Source organism: Ascidiella aspersa, chromosome 7, assembly GCF_963924565.1.
Source record: "Ascidiella aspersa chromosome 7, kaAscAspe10.2, whole genome shotgun sequence".
In the NCBI taxonomy this organism is placed as follows: Eukaryota; Metazoa; Chordata; class Ascidiacea; order Phlebobranchia; family Ascidiidae; genus Ascidiella; species Ascidiella aspersa.
Window position 1 is genome coordinate 31,262,862 of NC_139453.1, and position 18,328 is coordinate 31,281,189.

The 18,328-nt window shown below is 33.5% G+C and overlaps 2 protein-coding genes across 2 annotated transcripts; both read right to left on the reverse strand.

Annotated features, from left to right (window-relative positions):
* Positions 1-2,727: 2,727 nt before the first annotated feature.
* Positions 2,728-7,929, reverse strand: LOC146138982 (GTP-binding protein RAD-like). Its single transcript, XM_083393804.1, has 10 exons — positions 7,866-7,929; positions 7,639-7,694; positions 7,368-7,462; positions 6,144-6,242; positions 5,608-5,788; positions 5,235-5,308; positions 4,657-4,753; positions 4,101-4,238; positions 3,540-3,780; positions 2,728-3,246 (listed from the first exon to the last, which is right to left on the reverse strand). Exons 3-10 carry the CDS (start codon positions 7,431-7,433, stop codon positions 3,066-3,068), a joined length of 1,077 nt encoding a protein of 358 aa, XP_083249930.1. The 5' UTR covers positions 7,434-7,462; positions 7,639-7,694; positions 7,866-7,929; the 3' UTR covers positions 2,728-3,065.
* A 1,090-nt stretch (positions 7,930-9,019) lies between these two features.
* LOC146138983 (histone-lysine N-methyltransferase Smyd1-like) lies at positions 9,020-17,695 on the reverse strand. The gene is made up of 10 exons (XM_083393406.1): positions 17,485-17,695; positions 16,896-17,123; positions 16,313-16,470; positions 15,937-16,054; positions 15,522-15,660; positions 15,072-15,190; positions 14,544-14,643; positions 13,906-14,036; positions 13,481-13,558; positions 9,020-13,287 (listed from the first exon to the last, which is right to left on the reverse strand). The coding sequence occupies exons 1-10, from the start codon at positions 17,668-17,670 to the stop codon at positions 13,138-13,140; spliced, it is 1,407 nt and encodes a 468-aa protein (XP_083249532.1). The 5' UTR covers positions 17,671-17,695; the 3' UTR covers positions 9,020-13,137.
* Between the last annotated feature and the right edge of the window lie 633 nt (positions 17,696-18,328).

The window sequence follows — 18,328 nt, forward strand, 5'->3', positions numbered from 1 at the left end:
CCCTTTTAACACGTTTCACGAATTGTCACGAAAAAACAGGATAAAAATCTATCTTAATTTCGTGAATAATTTATCATTGCCAAATTACCGGGACGCAAATAGCAAACAAATGGCTGGCTGGCCTGCAGTGCTTTTCTCCCAACAATCAGCCCTTGGATAACACAAGCTGTGACTCATGCGCTTTTCCCGGGGGTCCTTTCCAAGCTAACCAAGCCTTACTCTACTTATACCGCACTAAGCTTGTCAGCGTAACGAGCGCAAAACATTGAGATTATTTTAATTCCTCAAACAACATGTCTGACGATTTGAATTCTCACAGAGGCGGCACAAAAGCGCGAAAACCAATTTTGTTAAAAGACTAGCAAAAATGCCTAACTATTCGATTAAGCTGCGTACATAGGTTTGAATCATCTCAAATAACCTTTCTAACTTGGCACAGTGTTACACTGAAAGTAAATTTAATATTATTTTGCCTATAGCTCTTTTTTGTTAGACTATTAACTAATTTAAATAAAATACATATTAAAATGAGGTCCTTAATTGCGCTTTACTAAACTTCATAAACCCAGTATCTACTTTAAAATAAAAGTATTTTAATCTTGAATTCATCTAATTCGTAATACGCCTCAATTAAATCTCAGGGTGGTGGAATTATTCGTGAAACACACAACATTTCCCCCCACCCAACGTGAGTTAATCCTCTATTGTATTTTGACCAACGCGATTTCTTAGACATCAATGTCTTTATGTTTTCCCGAACCTCGCAACACGTGATTCACCAACATATCTTGTCTGACCCTTCGAACGTCTGGCTCCAATCGCAATCAAACCTTACTAATCTCCCAACACACTCCAACACAATAAGCCACAAATTGTGAATCATTTGCAGACAGTCTCTATCAAATAGAATTAGCTCCACCAGGCAACATATCAATGAATAGAAATCGCTCTTCTGGTGTAAACGAAGTATAAACCGACGTTTCAGCAGCAGATACCCACTTATAAACCCTGCCGAAACATCGGTTTATACTTCGTTTACAGCAGCGGAGCGATTTCTTTTTATCCATCTCCAATGAATTCCATGACTCCAAAAGGTTTTTAATGTAGCTGATATGTAACCCAACTTAGGATCTGACCCTTGTGGAAGCAGTAACACTATTAAGCCGTAAATATTAGCAAAGGTGCTGGTCGTCCATAACAAATGCGTTTTCCCGACGCCAAATAATTATCGGGTATAGGTTAAATAAAATATCAGACAAAGTTCATGACATTTATGCCCCTATGGTTTTACTTTTATGTGGCTTATATGTAACCCAACCTTAATAAGTCTGGCTCTACAGTTTCTGCTTTCGTCGCTTTGATGTTTCAAAGTTCGTCTACTAAAGGCGGAAATACATTTTTTTGATCTGATACGCTCAAATGCAGTTTCTGTTGCGTTTTAAATGCGATTTTGTGACTAAATTGCTTTGAAAAAGGGTTTTACGAAACAATTTCGTAGCAATTTCAACAAAAAATAAATAAAAGGAAATACTCGTGAAAGTTTGTCAAATTTAAACCGAAGCTCTATACTATTGTAAATCATTTATCAGACAATCTCCATCAAAGTTCACAAATTTTATTCTCCTAAAGTTAAGTTTTTTCACTTCTACGTGGCAGATTTATAAGTTACGAAACTTTAAGTCTGGCGTTTTAGTTTGTTTAGTAGCGGTTCCAAGTTGGCACACGAAAGGCGGAAATATACTTTTTCTAATCCGATGCACTCAAGACCACATTCTATGCGTTCTAAATTTGTAATTTCTAATCGAAAATCAAAACTGCAAATTAGCTTTAGAGTTTAACAAACCAAAATGCTGCAATCTTACCAATAAACAAAAAATTATAATACTCGATGTTGTAACGTCAAACTCCACATTATTGTAAAGCTTGTAAATTTTATTCAATATTCTGACATTTTTAAATGCATATATTCTGACTTTTCATTGCAAAAACCTGTTAAAACAATCGACTTCATCTAACTAAATCTTAATTTTTTTAGCAATTTTGGTTAAATCCTGCAATGCGCTGTTTGTTTTCCAATACATCCAGCTACAAGTTGAAATTGTGGCTTTAACCTCGGAAGCTCAAAGCTTTTGTTCGCTTATATTTGGGCGTTTACAAAATTTACGATTGCTTGTACACAAGGCTTCTCGGCGGGGCGCAGAAACCCTTTATGACGCACAATAATCATCACAAAGGGCGTTATTACCCGAGAGTAGAATGAAATGCATTCACACGTAACAATGGGTGGTCTGTGTTGCTTGTTGTCAAACAAATAAATGAGTGATTGTAAATTTTTTCGTTTGGCCTAATTCCATCTTTTCTGCTGCTGTTACGACGAACTTTACAAACAAGTTTATTTGCGTTTGTGCAACTTCAAGTTGTTGACGACATTTTAAGGCGTTAAATAAACTTACGCCGAGCCCTGATTGTTTACAAGTTTTCAGGATTGTGAAAAAATTCAAATTAACCCTTTCGTGCTGTTCAATTTCTTTTTCTTTGATTAACTAAGCAAAATGCATCGAATTTCTGTAACTTTTGGTAAATATTTGTAATTTCAAGCACATCTATAAAATTTATGTGAATTTACACAAATATTTCCCTATTGTTATTTTTCAATACTGGAATTAACTTCAATATAAATCTTTTTGTAAGTTTCTGTAAAAACATTTCATCAGAGCAAACTAAAATAAGTTACGTTTATTAATAAATACACGAACTTGTAGTTACGTCACAATGATACTCATATGACGTCAACACTTCAAAAATTGGTTAAATCGATAAAACACAAAAAAGCATTCCAAAAACTGTTAAATTAAAAAATAAGAAAACGCATTATTGCGATAATAAAAGCATTATTTACAAACGACAAAAGTTTATGAGCAATTTTTAATAAGCAATATTAAAAAATAAGTGATTAAATTACATTTGATTGTTTTAACATAATAGTTTATTGTTGCCGATTGTTCTTTTAAATTACGATTGTTTAATTGATTGTTATAACACAATAGGCTGATTGTTGTGGATTGTTACAGCACAGAAAGGTCTTGGCATGGACTCGTGAGTCTTAGCTCTGTTGTCTTGGTCCTCCTGAATTTCCGCAAACTCCGTTTCCGTAACTTTAAACTCTTGCCTTTTCCACCAGAGTTCAGTGACGTCACACTAACTGAGTCCTCGTCACGCTTAACTGCGCTCGTGTCCTTCTTTGACCTTGACAGATTGACACGTGGTTAAGAGATGAACTTAAATTCAGTAAATTAGCATTCTAACTTGGTGTAAGGTGCAACTCATTATATAAACAACGTAACTTTTAAATGTAGTTTATGAGCATCTTATTTATTAAAATAAACTAAAAACATTTTGGTAAATGTTTCGTCAAACCCAGAAGCCTTTGAAAACTTATCTAGATTTTTATAATACTTTTGGCTTTTTTTAATATTCTCACGTTTTTTAAACTTACGTTACTTTCAAATCAAAGTCACAAAACTTCCACAAAAACTCACTTCATGAACGGGTTGAGAAACGTTCGACTAAACCTTTTCACCATCGGGGTTCGACTGTCACGTGGTTGTGACGTCACATCGCGCACGTCATCGGCTTGTGACGTCACGCTTACGTCAGCATCGTTCTTTCTGAGGTGGATTTGGTTGATGATTCCCTGGAACAATTCCTCCACGTTCTGGTTCAAGGTCGCCGAAGTCTCGATGAACTTCACGTCGAACTTACGCGCCAGTTTTACTCCCTCTGTGACGTAATAGATGGTTGCTGACGTCATATTTTGGTAAAACTTTTTTATTTTTACGAAAACTTTTAAACATATTCGTACAAAACCGACAGACTAAGTGGTGAGGCTTAAGTCGCTAAAAAGTTTTAATTTGTTTTTAAGAAGAATCTAAACGTTAAAATAAAAAGCGGTTTATTGACAATAATATCATTTTAATTCATATTAACGGTATTATAAAAAAAAAATTTAAAAAAACCCTTAATTCTTGGCCAAAAGTAATAAAACAAGGTAATATTGTTGTTTGTTACGACAGAAGTACTTTTATGACGTCACAACTTACCGTTTGTTGAAACTTGTCGCTTCCGCACGAGGTCGCACTTGTTTCCGACCAGTATGACGGGCTTACTGCGCATGCGCGATCCAAAGTCGTTGAACAACCTTGAGAGGATTTCGGTGGCGGTGGTAAAAGTTCCTCTGTCTGTTCAGATAAGGAAAGTTGTCAGATAATAAAGTAGTACGAGTGCTTGATGAATGTGTAAACGGCCAGATAATTACTTTGGAAAACATCATGCTCGCGTTAAGTGGGGCAACAAAGATTGTTTAGTGCGTTTTTCACTATTACTGTCGCACTGGCGTTTTTGTCAAATTTAAACTAAGATTGTCAACCGACGGCCCTCCTTGTATTGATAACTTAAAAAGTTGGTTTCAGAATGTACATAAATGTAGGTGGACATCTAAACTACAATGACGTAATATGCAGCACGAGTTGTGATGCTAAACAAGAAACAAAAACAGGTAAAAAATAAAAATTTCAAGGTTTTAAATTTTCGTTCAAGGTCGTATCATATGTATTAGTTTTACATTATAATTAATGACGAAATAGTGACGTCACTTACCGGTAACTGCGTAGGCGACGATACAAGCTTGGCCACCGTCGACAAAAACACCGAGGTTTGCCGACATTTCGTCGGTGCAACTTTCCAGAAGGTGTTTCTGTGAATAACGATATGTTAGAATGGTTGCAAGGCAAAATAGTATTTTTTCATTAAATTTAAATTTTTTCGAAGTGCGTGAAAATATCTGACGTGTTCAAGTTTTGCAATTAACATCGGCCTCATGTTTTATTGAAATGCGACAATTTTTCTAAAGAATCCCGCTTTCTGGAATAATTCTGAGCGTGTGAAAATATTGGTGTGTTTTAAGGTTTCTTATCAACAGCAAACAACTCTAGAGCACAAGCTGAACAATATGTAAAGCGTGATTGATCTCAGAGTAAACATCGAATACGTGACAACATTACATTTAACAAAATTTTAGCAAAAATACTTCTAAGCGTCGTTTATTGAGCTTACCGAACCTAATTGATTTCAAGCGCGATTGATTTTAAAAGTAAACAATTCTGGAATTACTACGTGACAATCTGCATGGTTGAAACTGATTATTTGATAATAATGACGTAATCATGATGACGTACCTCAGTGTTGACGTCAAGGATTCGTAGTTTGCATTTTTCTCCGTTCATTACAACTGGACGTTCGTAAATGTTATCTAGAACAAAAAAAACTAAATAAATATTTGAACTTAACGACGTCATATAAAAGATTATTGTTGCAATAAAAAATAATTAATGCAAAAATAGCAAACTGAATGTTTATTAAAAGTTATCGAATTACCGTTGTGAAGAAATGACAATAATTACTTCGAAGGAAACAAAATTTATCAATATTTTTTTAAATGTATAATGATGCGATTATAGGCGAAATATATTTCACTTTAATGTCTCACAAAATGTCTGACCCTAATTCAAAACCAGAAAACGTAAAATAATTTGTTAAAGTAATTCTCACGGTTCAGTGAAGTTGCTCCGAAGTAATTTGGAGACTCCACTTCGTCACAATCACATTCATTGTGACCTAACAATCCATTGTGGAAGAAACCACGACACAATGCCGACTTGCCCACGCTCAATTCACCCAGTATGACGACACTATGCACTTGTGACGTCATACTCAGTTGGGTAAAGAATTTCTGTTCAATATAAATTTACGATAAATGGCAATAAATGTAAACAGGACAGATGAAACGATTCGAATTAAAAAAGTATTTTGAAGCGAGCGACAATATTGATAAAAGATCTTAAATCAGACACAATCGCATATGTTTTCAAAAAGTTAAAAACATTTCAAGTAATATTATAGATTTAACCAATTCATGACTAAAATTTCCACAAGGAATTGACATCTTTTAAAGTGATTCATGTAGGTATGTGATTGGGGAATCTTAAACACGTTACATATTAGGAAATTTAACATCCTTGTTTTAAGGTTAACTTACGGTACAGCTTTATATTACTTTCCCATCTAGCAAACATAATTCTCCGCACCTTTAAAACTTGATTTTCTTCGAAAACTTCGTCTTCGTAAGTTGGCAGAAAGTTGAAAGTAGAAGAAGATTCTTTTGATTCACACGAATCCAACCTAAGCTGTTAAAACACACATCAAGAAATTAGTGGCAAATATAGAAGGAATTCAAGCAAATTAATCAATTCTAAAGCCCATCGCACACAATTTAAACAAGAATAAACTCCGCAAACGGCTTTTCTAACTAAGTTTCAAGCAAATGTGTCTTGAGAAACCTGTGATATGTTAATTGTGTTTCGCTTTATATCTAAAAATCGTTCTGAAAATGGAATTATAAAGCCACAAGGCAGTAAAAGTAATCTAGAATAACTACCGCGGTTTAAACAGTTTCAGTACAAATTGGTATGGTAGTTTAGGCAAATATTTTGAATTGTTTTTTGCTTAGTTATAAGTAATGCAGTTTTTAGACTGCCTAATTTTTACCTTACCGTCTGAATAACACTCTAGTTAGCGTGAGATATATTCCAAGTCATACGCCGACCACTTTTGCAACAGAAGTCTTTAGTGATTGGTTTCCTTGGTTTGTGCGCGTTTATAAAACTACAGGGATAGCAGTGGACGTTAAACTCACGAGCTACTTTCAACTGTCATAACTATATTTACATCGATTGACGAGAAGCATATTCGACCCACCCTTGCTATAAGCACAGCGTACAATGTACATGGGCACATCGTATAATGTATAACATACACCACTACTCAGTGAAAAGGCTGATGTTTTATCCAATTTGAACGAGTAGAAACATTTTGAAATTCCAATTGGTTGTAAATGGTTAAAGATGTTCACATTGTTTAAAAGCCTCAAAAAAGATTTAATTTAGTTTTAACCTAATTAAAGTTAAGCGATAAAATCTCGGCGGAAAAGTTAAATGTTGTTAAAGATGTTAACGAAATATTAAAACCCATAAAAAACAATTGCTTTTTTTTAGGACTCTTTAAACTGAATCGTTTTTGATATTAAAGTTTTTCGTAATATTTTCAACGGCCAAAAACATTGTTGGACTAAATTGATTACAAAACGAAACTTTTTTTTTAGATTTTACCGTATTATAAGTTGAACTACATTCTAATAATCGAAGTAATCAAAAATAATTTACTATCCACATTTGGTCACCTAATTGCTTATTAAAAAATACAATAAATTGCTGAATTATAACTAAGCCTTTTATACTGCACACTCTACCTACCTTGTAAATCTCTCCACTCGAGAACATTCTTCGTCGAACGTGCGTAACAATGGGGCTTTTAACCATGGCTTTGTTCCGTCACAACTTGCTCTAATCTACAGGAAAGAGCAGAAATTATTCGATTATCGATCCAGAGTATCGCGAATAGAGCTGATTATCGATTGTCTGCTAACAAAGGGTCGATAAGGGCGGCATTATTTGCCAACAATCAGCCTTATTAATAAATTGATTTTACCGTTACGTAAGAGATTTACTTCCAATTAACTTTCACCTGAATTAATGTTATTTTGCTGTAGAAATCGATGATGTCGCAAAATGGTTCTTTTCCTGAAAAATTAGCATTTTATCAGTCGTGTAACAGTCATTAACAATTCCCAATTAAATAATAATTACCTTAAATATTTGTCGTTATAATTTTATCTTGATTAATAACTTATAAATAATTATAATTACCAATGAAGTATTCGGTAAAAAGTTAAATGAATTCGCATAATTTACCTTTTGCCTTTTAGAAGTTCCTTTAAATTGATATCTTCTCGATAAGCTTCAAGTATCTTCGCTTGGTTTGATAGAGACCTCGCTTAACACTTGAATATATACAGACAAAAGGTCCCATGGTAATTGGATGCAGACATGGGGGGCATTTCTCCCCCTGCATCGCGACTGTTTACTAGACGTACCGCTGTCTCTGTGACATCATAGTGATCTCGTGCCAATAATAACCCGCCATTAAACCATCGGTTAATCTCATGGTTTAACTCGGTCCTTTCTCAAGCCTTAACGTGGATTAATGTTTGAATAAGTTGTCGCTAGTAATAATATGGAAGCTGGGTTCCATAAAAGGTTCTGGTTTTGCAAAATGTCTCATCAAGGGCAAGAAAATATTGTTTTGACGAAATTAAGGAATATTTCGTCTAGCTATGTCCGATAATATCGGATCGGGGCCGATAACCGATGGCAAGTGGTAATATCGTTACTCGTCCGACACATAGGCCCTAGGGTGGTATCAAGGACGTTAGGGTTTCATTGTTTTAAAGATATTTTCGCCATTATTTGCCAACGCAAAAAATCTAACTGTGCACACATAGTTTGTCAAAAAATAAGTTTTTCTTCCGTTTTGTTTAATCTTTAAAACTAAGAAGAATACTTGAAAAACCTAATTAACTGAAACATTCATATACAGATCGTGTATATTCTGTGATTAAGCACTTCTGAATCAGGCTGTCGGTAATTAACGCCGAGTCTTACCAGCTGATTGTCCAAGTTCGTGACAAGCAAGCGTAACTGCTCAAATATTCTGGTGGTTCTGCTCAACTTTAGGGGGCAATGACCCAGGATTATTATGAATTTTAGAGGCTCCATGTAAGCACTTAAGACTTTGGCGCCCTATATGCGTCATTCAAGCTATAAAACAACAAACCACACAAAATATTATCCATCTAAAAATATAGAGAGGTTTAACTTATTTGAGAAAGCAAAAATTATTTCAACCGTGCTTATTTACTTAATGGTTAATCTAACCCTGTTTTGACCCCAACAGTAATTACTTTTAACAACCGTTAGAAACACTTGCTTTAAACATTTCCTAAAGACTGCTTGTTGTGTTTAGCAAGACGTTTTCGCTCTGCAACCATCACCGACCCGTATACAAGGTTAAAAGTTTATTTGGCGGGTAAAAAACAAGTTGTACTGAAATAACAAACGATGTTTATGACGTATCAGGGTCAATTGTCTCTCAGGGGAATCACGTGGTCAAAGTTGGCGGGAGAATCGAGTTTGTTATTGGTCCACGATATCACGTGGTTGCATTTGGCGGGAGCGCATCCGCAACTATTCCGGTATATTGTTATTACGGTGTATAACGTAACAATTGGCAGCGTAGACGCTCCAAATAAGGCGACTTGGTAAAATGACCACGTGACTGATCGCAGAAATGCAATTGGCTCGTTTAATTAAAAAACCGACAACTCAACTAAACAATAAAAAAACAAAAATATTTACAGAAATAAAACAATAAACGTAATAATAAATCATGATTTCATTAAAAGTCGTTTGTTTGAAAAAAGTAGCAGTTTTACAATATATACAAAAAGTAAATGCAGTGAATATACAAAACAAAAATAAATAATAACTGTGCAATTTATACCAATCAAATATTGAGTTCATCTGTCGATTTTTAAACAACTGAAAAATATATAAGTGTTTTCATTAGGTAAATAATGCGTTTCAATTAAAATTTTTTTTCATATTGTGTTTGTGGCACCAAGTTAAATTAGATAAATATAAAGGTTAAAAAAAACGGGTGGTAGAAAGAAGATGAAAAGTAGAAGAATTTAAATAGTTTTTCAAAGAAAGGGATAGAATGAAAGTAATAGAAGTTTAAAGAATTATAGAGAAAAATAAGTTTAGAAAAGAAAGTTAAGAACTATAAAGCAAAGTAGAAGTTATAGTAGGAACTAAGAAAGAAAAATATTGATAGAACAGAAGGGGTTAAAAATAGAAAAGTTATAGTGGATAACAACAAAGGTAAAGAAAGTAACTTTAGAAGTAAGACAAAGGAAAAGAAAAGATTGAGAGGAAATCAAAGAGCATTGTTGGCAATCTTTAGCAAAGTTTCAGAAGAAAATGTATGAAGTTCTCTTTTAAAGAGAAGAGAAGAAATGAAAGGAAATTTAAGATTAAGCTTTGTCGAATAAGAAGTTTTTTAGAAAGTTACTGAAAGAAAAGAAACGATTTAAACAAGAGTTTGTGTGAAGAAGAAAGATAAATGAAAAAGAAAATGAGTTAAGGAAGCAATGAAATGAAAGTAAAGTTGAAAACAGAAGAGAAGAAAAAAGAAGGTGGAAGATAAAAGTGAATGGGAGAAGGAAAGGAAGTTAAAAAAAATATATAGTTAAAGAATATACTTTTTAATAGAAGTAAGAATTTTTTTTAGAAAAAAAGGAAGAAAGAGATTTTTAGTAAAAAAGAAGTAAGAGATTTTTTTAGAAAGTCGTGTAAAGAATAAAATGTAAATTTAGAAAGTGAAAAATATAGAGAAAAATAGTTTTGATAGAAAGAAAGAATTAAAGTTAAAAAGATAAAAAAGGTTGATAGGTGGAAGGTGAGAAAAAAGTGGAAGAAAAAGAAAAATGTAGAAAAGAGAGAAAATCGAAAATATAGAAGAAAGATAGAATAAGTGATAGCGTTTAAAAGCAAAAGAAAATTAGGACACAGGAGTTGGATAGCGAGAGTAAGAAAGAAAACAAGAGGGGGAAAGAGAGATAAAACGGGAGAGGGAAAGAAAGAGAAAAAGGCAGGAAAATAAAGAGCAGGAGAAAGAGAGATCGGATAAGTGAGAGAGAACTTCCGAGAGAATAAGAAATGGAACGCAATAGTTGGAGAGCAAGATTGGGAGCGAGAGAAAAAATGGGAGAAAAAGAGAGAGATAAAGAGTGAGGAAGAGCGAAAGAAAGAGAAAATATGGGGAAGAGAAAGAGTTGGCGAGTTTAATCCAGTGTTTCTCAGCCTAAAGGTCACGACCCCAAATTGGTAAAAATTGACTAAAGTAATTAAAATTGGTTAGATTTATTGAGGTCGGTTATCAGCAAGATTTTCTATTATACTTAGGCAAATTGTGGAACCAATATAAAGACATGGCTAATCATAAAGAACATATTTATGGTAATGTCTTAAGGTTTGTTCACTTAGAAAAAGTTAAGTGAAAATAATTTGGTCGCCAAAGCTTCAAGGTTATACTTAACATTTAATAGTTGGGTCGACGCTAAAAAGGTTGAGAAACACTGGTCTAAAAAAACAAAGATTTAAAGGAGACAAACAAAAGAGAGAAGTAAGAGAAAAGTAGTTAGGAAAGGAATGAGAGGAGGAAAAGAAATTAGAGAAAGGGGAAGTAAGGACAAGTATATATAAGAGATAAAGGAAAAAGGATAGAGATTTTCAAATATAATAAAACTTTTGGTTCTGGCCGGTTACCAATAAGTTTGGGATAAATTGTAGTTGCCGTATAAAACAAAAAAATCCTGCAGAATACTTCAATAATTGGGTTTTATTTCAATAATTGGGAATTTAATCATTAAAAGAAGAATTTATATATTTCAAAAGATTTTAAAAGTAGGAAAAGTAGTAAATAATTGTTTTAAGAAGGTCGAGAAGAATTTGAATAAAGAAAACAAGAGGAAAGGGTAAGGTACAAAAAAGGGGAAAGATCTAAAAGGAAAAGAGAAAGAAAGCAAAGTAGAGAATAAACAAGACGAGAGTTTCGAATGCGAAGATAGTTGTAGAAGGGATAGTAAAGTATTGGAGAAGTTTAAGAAAATAGGGAAAGAAAATGTTGACTAGAAATTGTAAAGAAGGGAAGAAGAAACTCAAAGGATAGAATTAGTGAAGAAAGGAGGAAAATCTTTAGAAGATAAAATAGAAAGAGAAAAAAAATGAGATGTATTTGAAATATTTTTGAAAAAAGTAACACAGAAAAAAGGTAAAGACTGTCTTAAAGTAAAAACAGTTTGAAGAAATCAATATAGAGTGATAAGATGAGAAAGCAAAGTTTAAAGATAGATAGAAACGAGAAGGTTAAAAATGAAAGGATAAAGTTTAAAACTGAAGCTTAACAGATTAGAAATTAGGAAGAAATCAGTAGAAACAAAAGTGGGCAATAGAGAAGAAGTTTTTGGAAAATAAAGCAAAGAAGAAATAGAAGATGAAAAATTGATTCAAGAAAGATGAAGAAGGCGAAAGTAAAGTTCCTAAAACCAAGTAGAAAGATATTGATAGGAAAGCAAAGTAAAAGTAAAAGTTGGGTGAAAAACATGAAAGTAAAGATAGTAAAAATATTTTAAGAAAGATGGAGAAGTAATTATAGAGGTGAAAGTTTTCAACTGAAGCTTAAAAGAATATAAGAAAGAAGTTGATAGGAAATCAGAATAAAGAAAAGGTTTGGTAAGAAAGATGAAAGTTCAGATAGTAAAATTATTTCAAGAAAGATAGAGAAGTGATGAGAAAGTGGATTAAGTTGCAATTAGCAGAAACAAGAAGTGGCTGATAGAGAAGGAGTTCGGGGAAAGAAGCAACCAAGAATAGAAAATGAGAAATGATTAAAGAAAGATAAAGAAGGTGGAAGTAAAGTTCTGAAAAAAAATTTAGTAGAAAAGATATAGTTAGGAACTAGGAAGGCAGAAAGGTAAAAGAGGTTTGGTAAAAAAAATAAAGTTAAGATGGTAAAATTATTTTAGGAAAGATAGAGAAGTGATTGGAGAGGAAAGGTTTTAACTGAAGCTTAAAATAATTTTAAATAGAAAAATATAGAAAGGAAAGCAGAATAGAGAAGTAGTTTAATAGAAAAAGTTAAGAGAGAGAAATTAATTGAAGAAAGATAAAGAAGTGATTAGAAAGCAAAGTGGGTGTATGTTTTTAACTGAAGCCTAAATTAAATTAAGGAAAAAGACTGGAAAGGCAGAAAAGAGAATTGGTTGAAAAGAGAAAGTTGACAGAATCAAATTAGTTAAAGAAAGATAGAGAAGTGATTGGAGAGCAAAGGGGATTAAGGTGGAAACGAATTTAAAAGAATAGTAAGCAGGGAGAAATAGATAAAAAGAGAAAACCTGTTTGCTAAAAAAGGGGCCACAAACACAATAGTGACGTAATCTATAAAAAATTATTAAAAGTTGATCAAAACTGACATTTGTGTAAAACAAAATTGGTTCAATTTACAGGATTTCAATTAGGTTAAACGTATACATTCAAATAGTTCTAATTGTCCATGAATATGACGTCAAAAAGCGCTTGGTAGCCTCAAACCAGCGCGTTTTTTGGCGACTCTCATTTCGCGCTGACTGCTCTTGCTCATGTGCGACTCCATGCGGACTTGCTGAATCAAACCCAAAAGTTCTTTAAAAAGGGAGTGATCCTCACCGAAGGTTTTCTGCGAATTCAATAAATGTGTTGCTTTAACGGCAGAAAATTGTTACAAAGGAACAAAAACATGTTACGACTAGGTTATTTTAGAAATATTTTTAATATTTAATTGACTTTTGTGCGGTCTTTAATGTAACAAAGGCAGTATACCTAAAAAAACGATTAGATTATGGTTGCGTATAACTAATAGACACACTTACCGATATTATGGACGCCGATTTTCCCAGTGTTTCCAAAGCTTCAACGTTCTTTTGGAGTTGCCATTGCAGGATGCCAAGCTAAAGAGTAAACTTTGGTTGAAATATTTGCCTAAATTATGTCAAACAAAATACTAAACAAAAAACAAACAAAAAAATAAAAGTTTTATTGGCATTTTCTAATAATAAATTTTGTTCAAAGCTAAAATCATGAAGATGCTTTTTCTATAGCTGTTATGGTATGTACACTTCAAATGGTAAATATTTTGAAGTCTATTGGTTTAATAAGACACAGCATAAATACCAAAAGAATGAAATGAGGTATAATTCTTACCCCCAAATACTTTGTGACTATTTTGGGGCATCCAATAATAAAACACTCAAAAGTTACATTTTCAGTCCTAACCTTACAGTTATATTGCACTCACCCTCATAAGGTACATCCCCAGAGTAGGGTGAACCTTGGGTAACAACTTCATGTAAGCATCAGCAACCCTCTGAGCAAACTCCAGTGCGCTGTCTTGTCGTCGAAGGTAGGACTGGACCTCAACCGCTAGATCTGAACAAATACAACCAGTTAAAAAAGGTCTAGAGTGGTTAATATATTAATTTATTTTATTAGGAGCTAAAAGCGTAGAATTTTACCAAAATCATTTTTAAGGGCGGTTAACAAAGAATATATATTCTTAATATAAAATATTATAGCACTGGACTTTTAGCGCTTGATCTGCGCACCTACAACGAGTTAAACGGGGTTTAGAAGGTGTGTGTACTATACACACGAACAACATTTACAATAAGTATTTTAAAGCAATATTTACTACACAGATTCTACAGCGTTTATTCCAAATATTGACCTGGCATTTGTATTGATTTTGCCGTGCTAAACTTAACACTCTGGTGCCTATGGGGTAGTTGTTTTAATTGCAGTAATTAACTTTATATCAGTCAGTTTCAAGGTAAAAATATGGAATGTTCGTTACACAACAAAACTCGATTTATTGCTACATAAGTTAGCTTTACTTCAAAATACTAAAACATAGGTATAGTTATTATGACGTCATACTGAGAATGGCGAGCTTTCGAACGTTGGTGTCTGTGATGACACAATCTTGCTGACCGAGAGTTCCAAGAACTTGATTGCTCATTCGTTCCCAATTCTGCTTCTGTAAGAAAGTAAAATAAAAGTTGCTCATTTGGTCGCAAAATAACATTTTTTCAAATTAGTTTTCGAAAAAAAACAGAGGACTATTTATAAAGTCTACTTTTTGCTACAATTGAATTTTTTAAAGTGAAAAAAAACTTTATTTTTGTAGTACAAAGTTGAAGTAAATTGTTCGAATGCTACATTTTGCCAGCAAAGCTTTACAGTTTATCTTTAAAAAGAGCGTAATTAACTTCAGTTGGTCGAACAGTTTTTTTTTAATTTCTTAGTCGACCATAAATTATATGTTATTGGTAATATTGGTAACGGAATAGTACGTTTTTAAACAGATCCAACTGCCAAAAGTATACGTTCCATGCTATTTTCGACAAATCTTACAACCACACTTCAACATATTTACGAAAACTTGTGTTCTTTTTCTCCACTTACCTCTTTAGTCGAGTTAATTCGCTTGAGCATGTCCTTGGAGAACTGGTTGATGTACTTAATACTTTCCTCCTTGATGCTTGGCGACAGAACAGCTGACTTCAAGTCCTCTATCTCGCCCCCTGTGACGTAATAACACCTTTATTGTTGTGCAATAGTGGGATATTTGAAATTGTTACGTCATAAGATGCAACTAGATTTCAAAACCGATGCTTTTTATCATTGTTATGTTAGGTTAGGAAGGCTGGAAAATATTAAATGCTTTAGCAACTGTCTAACTTTAAATAGGGTTTCAATTTTTAGTTTTTTAGTGAAAAATAAACAAAAGTAAATCTTATCTTTTCTATAAAAAAGATTTGATTTTCTCGCCAAGTTTTTACCACTTTTAAGCCATCAATTCTAAAAGAATTTTTGGAAAGTATTTTTTGGCAAATACACGTTTTGTTTGGTTACCTTGGCAACACAAGTTGCACTCGCACTTGAAGTAATATTGCGACATTAGCTTTTCGCGCCTGTTTTCTGTAGTCTCCAAGCAGTCAACGTAGGCGATGCACAATTCTTCATCGGCTGGTATGGGACGCAGCGCCCTCAACTGGAGAATAAGTGAGATTTTAAGGATCATTTACCAACACAGAACTTCCCAGTTGCAATGTGACAAAAATTATGTTTTCAAAGAGAAATTTTGTTGCGACTAATGGATAACTAACTATCTATGAATTTCGCTATTTGGCATTTTTTTCTGTCATCTGCTTCAATTCGGTTTGATTTTACTGCAATGGTGTTTTTAAAACAAAAAAACTAATCTGAAACATCATTATTAACGATATTTAGTTTTTTTATGCTTCTTCCATTTATTGCGCAATCTTACCTCAAGGTCAGTTCCGTTGTTAGTGGCAACGCAGTTAGGGTTGCAGTCATGGTTGAGTAACGACGCCAGAGGGTAGATTCCTACAGCGATTGTTTGCAGGCCTTTGTGGTCGTTTAACCTGGAAACAATAGAACAATCTTGTGCTACCAACCTAGGGTTTACACTTTGCAGAAAGGGTTTGGGATTTAAGTCCATTGAAATTCAATTCATTGTTGTCAAAAATGTGATAAAATAATTTATTCTTTTGTTATTTATGATCCATGAAGTCAGACAAAACACAAAAGACAAGTCAATAGTCAGATTAAAATTTACAAACGCACACTGTGCCTATTCCAAAAAAAAAATTTAATTTATTGGTATCACTTCTGGTACTTACCCGACCGCGTTGCAATCGATTGTTGCGAACAAATGCAGCATGACGTCATCACTCTCTGGCATTGCGTCATAAGTGAAGTAATCACCGAAGCTGTAAACCTTCTCATCAAGATCCGCCTTCTCTTCCTTGGTTCGCTTCTCGAGGTGGTCCACCAGTTCCTAACAATTGAGCACTGTTACGTCACAATTCACGCTTGTTCCCATTGTTATGGGCAATTTAAATGATGCAGAATAGTAAAAAAATGGTTTAAGGCTCTTTTCGTTTTAGATAAAAGTCCTAATTTCAGGAATGTTTATTCTATACGTCACTTTTATTGATATATTTATGTTATAGTTTGAGGTTGTTTTTACATTATGACAATACAATATAGAATCAAATTATCTTGGTCTGATTTGTGCCTTTTAAGACAAGAATATATGGTCTCGTAAATATGTTGCTATTGTTACGTCATATTTTTTAAGAACGTTATACAGAAGCAGAACTTTAAAAATTATTCGTTGAGCATATTTGTAAAAAATTGTTGCATATTTGTAAAAAATGACATAAAAACAGAAAATTCCCCTTGAATAAAACCGAAAGTTACCGTAATCTTCACTTCCTCTTGCTCTTTAGCGCCCTCTCGTTGTCGCCTCCACAGTATCCTAGCAACGAGTCGCGTTTGATCGATCGGTTGCCCCGGGAACACCCGCTTTATAGCCGGGCACTCCATCTTGTGGTCAACCCAACCTTTCTTCTGGCATTCCTTGCTGCAATATCTTGCGAACTTGCAACCCCCACATTTGAGAAGCTGCTTCACGTTAGGGCGGTCCGGCTGCAAAAATCGGTTGTTACGTCACTGGGGGTAATGTTGCGCAAATTATTAGGCGAGGGTTGAAAAGGAGGTTTTAATGTTCCAGGGGCGATTTAAGTTAGCTGTAAAAAGTTTGAAGAAAAATTTTAAATCCATTTTTATTGTTCAGGTTTTATAAATAAACCATTACAAACGAATTTATGCTTATTTTGCGAATATTGTAGCAAAAATAAAATAAATTAATAAGAAACTTGAGCCGTGAATTTGGTAATATGATCGCAAAGCTTAAATTTACTTGATTTTTATTTTAAAGGAATCATGATCGTAGCAAAAAATGATTAAGTGTTTTGTAATTCCAAACATACAAAAAAAATATGCTTACCTGTCCAGGACACGTGAGACAATAGTGGCACGCGGTCTGCGTGTGGCTGCCCATTATGACGTAAGCATATGGTTGTTGCCTCATAATAAGTTGTCCAGTTTCGTACTTCCTGCTTGAGATGAGCCCCCTCCCCTTATGCGTTGTGTCAACCACCTCGACCCCGTCCGACATTATGTTGGTGAACATGATTTCGATTTATTTAAAGATTTTTAAATTTGCAAATTTTTTTTATTCAACTTCTCTGGAGATGGTAATCTATAAAAATGAATTCATTTAAATTATTCAGGAAATAAAATCAATGTTATTTCTTCAAATAGGATGATATAATTTGAAATTTGTTTTTTTAAAATGGTTAAACTGCTGTAAAATTTTAAACTAATCATCGTTATTTTTTTACAAATTCTAACGACAAAAACGAGTTATTCGCCTGAACGTGACATTTTAAATCAAAAAGGTTAATCTGTTTATTTCACACCCATAAAAAAGTGCATCGCATACAAGGCATTATAGTGTTATTTCAACTTTTTAAAGTTCCTGTTTTCATATTATTTGAAAGGTAAATAATCTAATTTAACTGCAATAAATGTTTTTTTTTTACCTCCTGGTATTATATATGTTTAAAAGTCGTAACTCAAAATCTATTAAACTGGGGTCCATAAAAATTCCTCTTTCTAATCTATATTTAGAAAGTCTTAATTTATCCTTAAATTAACTACTTGCATTTTGTGTATGACATCACAATACACTGTTCTGTCACAAACTATTCCTTGTAGCTTTGTCAGATCACAATGATGCGATTGTGGAACACGCGCGCCTGTCTTATGTCCCCAAGGTGTGACGTAAC